Below are 10343 nucleotides of genomic sequence, written 5' to 3'. Positions count from 1 at the left end.
CATGCTTTATAAATGTACTTACTTAAGAGCTAAAAGATCTTGTCTGCAGTTTTCTGGGAGGGGTCCTGGTACCCATTTACTAATCTTTTTTTTTTTCACTGGAAGATCAAACTACCATACACTGATGCTTTAAAATAAACGCCTGAGTCATACTTAATTCTACTGAAGTGACTATACTGAAGGGTATTCAAAGGCAGTACTATATAGGGGTAGGATTACACCCTCACAGTGTGGAGCAAAGAGGAATATTTCAACATATTTCTTCCCTTCCATTCCTTTTCCCACAGAACATCAAACTAATTAGGCAATATGTGTATACCTTGAAGCTGTCAGTGTATATAGATATTGTATAGATATGCTTTTTGATCATGAATTACTCAGTCTAAATTTAATTTCTTGATTAGAAATGCTCAAGAGTAAGATCGGGCAATACCAAAACAAAACTTCTTTGCCTATCTTCAGTTACAACATTATTGTCTGTCCTTAGCCAAAAATGGGTTACAAGGCATAGCTTTTTATGATATGGATGAAATGTTTGTTTTTTTTATATACAATGCCAAAATTTAATAAAATTGGCATGTGGATAATGCATATTAAACAAACCTTATCAGATTTTGAGATAGACAAACTGGCCTAAATTGTGGGCAACAGATTTGGGAATGTTGGATGCTTTTTCTGCTCTTTGTAGAAATATTCTTCCAGTAAATCTAAGGGAAATACAATTTAAAATTCTCCATAGGGTATATATCTCCTGTGTTTTAGGAGTGAAAATGAAATTATGGGATTCAGATATTTGCCTGAAATGTCATCAAGAGAGAGGGGTATTGTCACATGTTTACTGAATGTAGTAAAGTACAAACGTTTTGGAGACAAGTATATGTTATAGTAAATACTTTAGTTGGATTTACCATATATTGGAATGGGAAAATGTCTTACTTATACTTGTTTGAAGATTATCCAGGTATGCTGAAGAGTGGTGTTGGGGTGATAAGTATTGCTTTATCCATAGCTAAAATATTATCCTGTCTTGCTGGCATAATGGAGATGCACAGAAAATAATTGACTGGAAACTAGAAATGTTGAACTTTGCAAAAATGGAAAAACCTAGATAACATGACTTCTTGAATCATAGAGCTTTAATGAAACAGAAAAGTTATTTTCAACAAAGGACTCCTTTGCAGGCAGTGATTTTGATTTGTGTCACAGTCCAGTGGAGGATCAGACTTCTGGAACTTAAGTAGGCAATTATCAAGAATATGTGAGACTTGAATGAATGAGTGTGAATGTGCAAAAAGCTATTGATGGTGTTATTAAAACACTGAAAATAAGTGAAGCAGATTGTGTTCAGTTAAAACTAAATTTGTTTGTATGGTACTTACAGGGATTGCATTTATCTTGTGTTTTTCAAAGTTTCTACAATAAAGAAATAATAATAATAACAATAATAATAATAATAATAATAAAGAAATGCTCAAGTTTATGGTGGTATTGAAAAGAATGCAGTCATGTATTTGGGGTGCAAACTCCTCCCTGGAGAGAAATACATGTTGGAGAGAAGAGATCTGGATGTGATCATATCTAGATTAACACAAGGTGGTGAAACAGCATGACAAGAGACTTGCCAGTGAAATGCTAGAGTTCATAGGGTACATAGAGAAAGGTGAAATCAGCAATAAAAAAGGAGGTACTAATACTTCTTATCAAAGTATTGGTGGTTCCAAGAACAATGCAGAAAACTACAGATTGGTGAGCCTGACATCAGTGCCAAGAAAAATGCTTGAAAGTATTCTAAAGAAAAAATTGCTGAACATATAGATAGACATAGTTTAATGGGACAAAATCAACATGGATTTAGCCAAGGGAAGTTTTGCCTTACCAATCTGCTATATTTTTTGAAGGCGTGAAAAAACGTGGATAAAGGTGAGCCAGTTGATATAGTCTATCTGGATTTTCAGAAAGTGTTTCACAAAGTACCTCATGAGAGACTCTTGAGAAAATTAAAAAGTCATTTGATAGGGGGCAGCGTTCTGTTGTGGACTGAGAACTGGTTAAAAGGTAGAAAACAGAGAGTAGGGCTAAATGGTTAATTTTCTCAATGGAGAAAGGTGAATAGTGGAGTTCCCCAGGGACCACTTCTTTTTAACATATTCATAAATTTATTTATCGGGTTTTATATACCGTCATTCGAATTCATCATCATAAATCCATCATAACGGTTTACAAATATGAAGGTTACAATGTTAAGGGATAAACAGAGTTTCAAAAAGGTTCAAACTGTTGTTAAAATAGGGGAATCAAATGTTAGTTATTTACTGTTCTGTTTTACGTTTAACTTCTTGGTTATAGTCTGTAGTTGTGATAAGTTAATTTATTCATTTAATCTTCAGGCTGAAGTGGAGGGTGAAGTTGTTGTGTTGTTCATTGGGTGAGCTGGTATGCTTTGTTGAAGAACCATGTTTTTAGCTCTTTTTTTGAATGTTTTTAGGTTTTCTTGAGTTCTAAGTTCAGTTGGTAGGGAGTTCCAGAGTTTTGGGCTACCTAGAGAGTTTGCTCTCTTTTGGGTTGAGGTGAGTTGATTGGAACGCGTAGGAGGTGTTTTTAGAAGTCCCTTGTTTGCTGATCAGATATGATCTAGATATGGGAATGACGAGTGAGGTGATCAAATTTGCTGATGACAGAAAATTATTCAAAGTTGTTAAATCACAAGAGGATTGTGAGAAACTGCAAGAGAACCTTGCGAGACTGGGCATCCAAATGGCAGATAATACTTAATGTGGATAAGTGCAAAGCGATGCATGTAGGAAAGAACAACTCCAATTATAGCTATATAATGCATGGTTCCACTTTGGGAGTCACCACTCAGGAGAAGGATCTAGGTGTCGTGGATAATATGTTGAAATCCTCTTCTTAGTGTACGGCGGCAGCCAACAAAGCAAATAGAATGCTAGGAATTATTGGGAAAGGAATGGAGAATAAAACAAAGCATATCATAATGCTTCTCTATCGTTCCATGATGCAACCACACCTTGAGTATTGTTTGCAGTTCTAGTCACCCAAAAAAAACATGGCAGAATTAGAGAAGGGTGACCAAAATGATAAAGGGGTTGGAACAATTCTCCTATGAGGCACGGCTAAAAAGGATTGGGGTAGAGGTCTATAAAATAATGAGTAGAATGGAACAGCTAAACGTGAATTGGTTGTTTACTCTTTCAAAAAGTTCAAAGACTAGGGGACATTCAATGAAGTTACTAGGTGATACATTTAAGACAAAGAGGAAACAATATTTTTTTTACTCAAAGCATAATTAGACTGGAATTTGTTGTTGGAGGATGTGGTGAAAGTTGTTAGTTGTTAACTAAAGATCAAGGACATAAGGCGAGAAGAAGACAACATATAATAATACAACAGATATATATATATATATATATATATATATATATAAAACATCCAATAAATAGTAGCACTATAAAACAGTTTGGAGGGGGCAAGGTATGTTGATATTCACAGCCCTCAACTACAAACATCAGTTTCTATTATTTTTTTTAATGCTTGATGTGAGAAAGGGCTATGAACAACTCATTAGAGACGGGTAAAAAGGTGACTATTAATTGCAGACTATAGAGTTTTACAGGAGACAGGAAAACAGCTAAGGTGAGATGGGATGGTATGTTGTAGCACAAGTTGCACCTATGAATGTAGCATAAACGGAGTTGTCGAAGATGGCATGTGATGGTATTGCCATTCAACGGGTGACGAAGGTGCATACCACCAAGCTCTAGTCACTGCTCTGGAGCTGCTGCATATCAGATTGCACAATTCCTGACCGAACAGCTCCCTCCGCTTTCCAACTAGCCCACAGGTAATTTGGGGAAAATTATTGATTCACAGTCAGTAAATGAAGTAAAAATAACGAAGACTCCGATTTAATTTTTTTACTCATCTGTAAGTCCTGCTCCCGCTTTCGTTCTTAACCAGGGAAAGGCAGGACGCTGGAATCAGGCCACAAGCGAAGTCAGTGTGCAAGACACACTTCATTTTATTATTCTTGTTTTTAAATTAAAATTAATGTCCATACATTGTGCATTGGCAGTCCTAAATTTAAGCAATCTACCTTCTACATACAAGCTGAAACGTAGAGACACTATCAGGCCCGTGCAAGGGCGCCTAGGCTCTCGCGCCCTGCAGTGGCTACACTGCGCATGCCCAGCGGCTGTCGCACACTCTCCGGCCGAGAGAGGGGTTGAAGTTTTTTGTGTTGGAGTCGGGCTGAGGCTTACCGGCGCGGCCGAGAGCGGAGCGGACCCCGCCGCAGGAAGGCAACCCCGTCCGCGGTATCATGGGGGGCCGCCGGGCCTTGGACTCTCCGCTCCCCGACATGAATCTCCATTGATTGCTATTCTCGGGCCTAAAGCGGGCGCGGGGGGACGGGGGAGCGAGTGGCCCCGGCATGAGCGGGTAGAGGCGGAGGTGGGGGGGGGGAGGACGCTCTCGTTTTGTGCAGGGGGGAGAGACTAGGCAAGAAGTCCCAGCGCAGATATGGCTCAGGAGAAAATGGAGCTGGACCTGGAGCTGCCGGTGCCGCCGAGTGATGGAAGTTTGAGGAGGTCCAATAGCGCCCCCCTGATAAACGGGCTGAGGTGAGGGGGCGCGCGCGCGCGCTCTGCTCTCTTTGTACCGGGGCTCGCAGGCCTTGAGTAGATCCGTAGCCCCCCTTCCCCCTCAGTCACTTTCAGGGAAGGGCAGTCTGAACAGATGTGCAGTGTGCTGAGGTTTAGGAAGAAGATGGGTCAGCGCTATAGAAGAAAAAAATAGCTCTGAAGGAATTTTCGAAAGATGGCATAAAATGTGACTTGTAGGATTCCTTTTTTTTTTTTTTTTAATAAAAGATATGAGGTCACATGGCTTTTACTTGTGCCTCCTAAGAATTTATACTGAGAGTCACAGCTGGATGGATTCTTTGTAAGGTGTGATACCTTTGTTTAACTCTGCAAAAACAAATTATGTGGTAGTGCATGAGCTTTCGAGACCACCGATGTTCTATCAGATATCTGTAAAGAAGGGAGGGGCCTTTTGAAAACTTACATGGCATCACTTTTTGTTGATCCGATAAAAGGTATTGCAGTCTACAGAGATTTAACTGATTGATAAATACAGCGATAAATGAGAAAAAATAATGACCAAAGAGAGAAATAAAAACTTTTCATGCAATCTCCTCCTCTTTACTGTTTCCTTTATATCCCATACAATGCATACCTTTCTAATGTTTATTTTATTAAAATTGTGTTGACTGGGAAAGGTATATTAAGACAAAAACCTTGCTTTTAAAGGATTCTAAGAGAAAGGGGCAGAGTATATGAAATGAACATTTAAATACGAATTATATAAAGTGTTAATGAATATCTTTACATAAGTTTAGTTAATTGATATTTTTTTACAATGAATTTGACACTACAATGATAAAATGCATTTGAAGGCATAGTGAAAGTTCATTGTAAAGTGCTGGACCAGCAAAAGAAAAGTATTTTTTTTACCTTTCCCAAATTCCTCAGTATAATGCAAGCAACTTTGCAAGTATTTGATAACCTTCCCCTTAATATTCTTGAAGAATCTTAGTATACTTGAAGCAATCTTGTTAGTAATTTTTGTGCTGTGTATATAGTTCCCACCTCATGTATTCATATTTCCAGCTTTAATTAATCCTCCTGACTGAAGGTTTCCTTGTACCCTTATATTTCCATATATAGTTAACTTGAACCTTCATATATCCATATATAGTTAATCATTCTGACATATATATTGTTCATGGTATTGCATATATTTGTTCTCTTGTTTCTTGTCAAACGCAACTTAAGCGTAGTTTATTGTTTACTGTTAACCGATATGATATCATTGATGAATGTCGGTATATAAAACCATTAAATAAATAAATACCTAATTCACAGGGTCATTTTTCAAAACGCGATGGCCTAACACACGTGATAATGACTGCATCGTGACATTAAAATGAAGGAAAGGGTCGTGGTTTGGGCGGGGTTAAAACTTTGGGCTTGGTAGGGCTGCGGGCGATAATGTTTAACACATTGCTGGCAGTAGCGCAGGAAATAGCTACACCTTTTGCAGGGGTGCTATGGGGGCGAAAGTGTGCTCCGCGGCTGCAATTGAGGCGGAGGAAAACATACTGCTGCAATGCGGCCAGGTGCATACTATTGCCCCCCCTTTCCCTTTTCTGGCTGCGGCTCTTCATTCCACTATATTGATAGTGGAATGAAAAACCTACGCCTCCGTGTTTCTTCTGGGATAATTCACTGTTTTTCCTCATCAGCTAACTTCAGAGAACACATCTTTTACTTTTTAAGAAATGTTTGAAGATGGGAATAGCAGGTCTAGAGTAATTTTTAGTCACATTTTTTCTTGTTTTCTTGCATTTGGAAGGAACAGGGTTGGGAACAGAGTTGCATTATTGAAAACAACCTACCCTTCATGCCCTCAGAAAAGAGACAGTTGGAGAGATAAAATAAAGGGCAGGTAATAAAGCATGACCTAATGACATTGCAGGTCATAGGGAAGCTGGGTTGTAGCTAACAGGCTACAACTGCCTAGATACCAACTGGGTCGATGCCAGTAGGTTGGTGTTGGCAGAGTATCAGTCAGGAAGGCCACAGAGACCTAATTGGCTAGATCAGTGGTTCTCAACCTTTTTCCCATCGTGACACACCTGACAGGCCATGCTCACATGTGACACACTGCTCATTACAATTCACGGTGGAAATAAAAAATAAAGGTCTGGTAATTATTTTTATTGTTTAAAATGACACAAGGAAAAGATACGTATTCTGTCTGAACAGAAATTGCATAAATAGTAAACATCCCACACCAAAACAGCACCAATTTCCAGCACTTAAACAGTAGCTACCTTACCTAAGAAAAGGCAACACTGAAAATATTACAACAGGCCTTAAGACACCAATACATCTCCTATTAGGAAAACGGACCAAGTCAGGCTATTATAGAGCCCTACACAGAAACTACACGCCAGCAGAAAACCTCACCTAAATCACATGTGCTGACCCTCACCTAACAAAGAATAAAGAGAGCAAAACGCATAACTAGAAGCATGCAGAAAAAACTGAAGTGGAAACTGCAACAAGCCAGAGTCTCTGTATGCAGTGTAATAAAGGAAAAAAGAAACATCACCCATCCTTATAAAACAAATCAAGAAATATAAAATCAGTAGCAGTAAAACCATACTAACAAAAAGAACAGATTATTTCGAAACAGCTGATGAGTGGAATATCCAATAATTAAAAACTCATATAAAAAATTTCTAGATACCAATAAAATATTTCAAAATAGCAGACACAAAGACCCAGTAATGAAAAATAAGGATACACATTTTTTTTGCTCTGTATACCTGGGAACATTTGATATCCAGGTGTCCTGAGAATGTTTTGAATTAGCAGGAGGAGGGGTGGTTTGCTTGGAACTTTCTCCTCTCTCAGTCACATACCAGCGCTCTCTCTCACACTGGCTCTCAATTACACACCTATACACCATGTTCTCAGTCACTCACATATGCACATGCTTTTTCTCTTACTTATATAGGCTCTTAATTACACATTTACACATATAGGGGTAGATTTTTTTAAAAAGCGCGATCGTGTACTTTTGTTTGCGCAGCAGGCGCAAACAAAAGTACGCTGGATTTTATAAGATACGCGCATCCTCTAAAATCCTGGATCGGCGCGCGCAAGGCTGCCGATTTTGGGCAGCCTGCGCGCGCCGAGCCGCGCAGCCTGCCTCTGTTCCCTCCAAGGTCGCTCCAAAATTGGAGCGGCCTCGGAGGGAACTTCCTTTCGCCCTCCCCTCACCTTCCCCTCCCTAACCCACCCCCCCGGCCCTATCTAAACCCCCCCTTACCTTTGTTCCTAGATTTACGCCTGCAAGAAGCAGACGTAAATCTACGCGCGCCAGCAGACTGCTGGCGCGCCGTCTTCCGACCCGATGCTGTCTGTCTTTTCACACTTACACACACAGGCTTTCAATCACATACGGGCCGATACAGTAAAAACCCGGGAGAGCAGGTGAGCGCCCGCTCTCCTATGCGCACGATTCAGTATTGATTCAGTATTTTAATTTATTAAAATTAGGCCCGGCGGTAAAAAGAGCGCTAAGGACACTACCGCAGCCCTAGCGCCTCTTTTTTAACGGAAGAGGCGGCTGTCGGCGGGTTTGACAGCCGACGCTCAATTTTGCTGGCGTCTGTTCTCGAGCCCGCTGACAGCCACGGGTTCGGAAACCGGACGTCGGCAAAATTGAGCATCCGGTTTGCGATCCGCCAGCCGCGGGCCCATTTAAAATTTTAAAAATTTTTTTATTTTTTACTTCACTTTTTTAAACTTTCGGGACCTCCGACTTAATATTGCCATGATATTAAGTTGGAGGGTGCACAGGAAAGCAGTTTTTACTGCTTTTCTGTGCACTTTCCCGGTGCCCGGAGAAATTAGCGCCTACCTTTGGGTAGACACTAATTTCTGAAAGCAAAATGTGTGGCTTGGCTGCACATTTTGCTTTCTGAATCGCGCGGGAATACCTAATAGGGCCATCAACATGCATGTGCATGTTGCGGGCGGTATTAGGTTCAGGGGGGTTGGACGCGTGTTTTGGACATGCTATTACCCTTTACTGAATAAGGGGTAAAGCTAGCACCTCCAAAACGCACATCCAAATGCCGGCTAACAGTGCGCTCCATCGGAGCGCACTGCACTGTACTGTATCGGCCTGACACATACATGCTGTCTTTTTCTCTCACATACAGACTCTCATTCACATGCTTACAAACATGCTCTCTCTCTTTCTCTCATTTACACACAGGCTCTCAATCACATACTGACATGCTCTCTCTCCTAAACCAGCTTTCAATCAGACACTGACACACATGCTCTCTCTTACTTATACACACAGGCTCTTAATCATACACACACACATGAACTCTCTCACACACAGAGGATCTTAATCATACACACATACTCTTTCACACAAACAGGTTTTCAATCACAAACTTACACATACAGGTTCCCAATCGTAAACTTACATTCATGCTCTCTCTCTCAGAGGCAGGCTCTCAATCACAGACTACTCTCTTTCACATAAACAGGCTCTCAATCATTCACATACATGCTATCTCACTCACACACATACACACATAGGATCTCAAACACACATGCTTGCTTGCTCATTCACTTTCTCTCCCTCCCCGTAACTAGCAGCAGCAGCCTCCTCCCAACCCTAACCTCCTTCATTTTCAGCCCTCGCGGAGAAAGGAGTCCCATCAGCCACGGGGGTTGACGTTCTTAATTTTTCTGCAAGCCGCGCTGCTCATTCCTCAGGCCGCGCCTCTCATCTGTTCTTCGGGCCGACGCTGACCACATGGTCTCTTCTTCCTGCGCACGCACCCGTTGCTCACCACTTCCTCTTCCAGGCCGCGGGGGGGGGGGGGGGGGGGAGAAGTGACCATGCCGGTGACGCTGACTCCAGCTGTTCTGCTGTGTTCCGCCCGGGCTGACAGCATTTTAAGCCCGGGCGGAGGAGGACAGGGGAGCAGCTGGGTCAGCAGGGGATCGGGAAGTGTGGCGACACACTGGTGTAGAACCACTGGGTTAGATGTTTGGGCAGAAGCCTCACTAGCCCTGATAGTTGCTTAGAAAGCTTATAAAGCTTGGTGGAAAGACAAAGGGTGGGGTTGGTTGTTAGATAAACTATGGGGATTTATATGCTTATCTACCTAAGATGGTAGAGAGCTTTTTATTTTAACACTGATTGATTATGCTCTGAACAACCTTTTTCAATGGGAAACGCTGACCAACTTCCAATGTTAAATAACAACTGTATTCCCACAATTCAATAACATTTCATTAGATGCATGTTGACCGTCATAGTAGGCATCATCGTATAGTACTAGTTGACTTTATTACTCTGCCTTATATATAATCATAGGTCAGTCCAAACTTTTTAAAAAAAATTTTTGTTGCAAAATGTGACAACCTTCACCTTTATGATAAAATATCAATATTGATGATTAGTCATTCATTTGTGTAGTTTCTTTTTAAACTTGACTTAGCTTAGTTGAATACATTCATCGCCCATAAGTTTGCAGGTAACGGTACCAATGCCCGACACGGGGCCGTGTTTTGGACAGCGAAGTCCTTTGTCAAGGGCTTACTTCTGCGTCAAAGAACAACACATAACAATTTTAATTACTCAAACTCATATATTACGTTACTCAGAGCACTATGGTCCTACTCACAATTAGGGCAGCATGGCGGTTCATGGCATTTCTCGGCGTT

General features: G+C 40.9%; 1 protein-coding gene across 5 annotated transcripts in view; it reads left to right on the top strand.

Annotated features, from left to right (window-relative positions):
• The first annotated feature begins 3755 nt into the window (after positions 1–3755).
• Positions 3756–10343, top strand: part of LOC115094027 (protein FAM122A-like) — a 210949-nt gene continuing 204361 nt past the window's right edge. For 2 of the 5 annotated variants that reach the window (XM_029606654.1, XM_029606656.1), the window contains exon 1: positions 4152–4637. In XM_029606654.1, coding sequence (XP_029462514.1) covers positions 4537–4637 — 101 coding nt within the window. In that variant the 5' untranslated portion in view covers positions 4152–4536. Of the gene's footprint in view, positions 3860–4150; positions 4638–10343 lie in introns of those variants that run through there. The other 3 variants (XM_029606657.1, XM_029606655.1, XM_029606653.1) reach the window with 3 other exon arrangements.

This window comes from Rhinatrema bivittatum, chromosome 6 (assembly GCF_901001135.1).
Source record: "Rhinatrema bivittatum chromosome 6, aRhiBiv1.1, whole genome shotgun sequence".
NCBI classification, from domain to species: domain Eukaryota; kingdom Metazoa; phylum Chordata; class Amphibia; order Gymnophiona; family Rhinatrematidae; genus Rhinatrema; species Rhinatrema bivittatum.
Note: the sequence above shows the minus strand (reverse complement) of the source record. Positions and strands in the feature narration are given on the sequence as shown.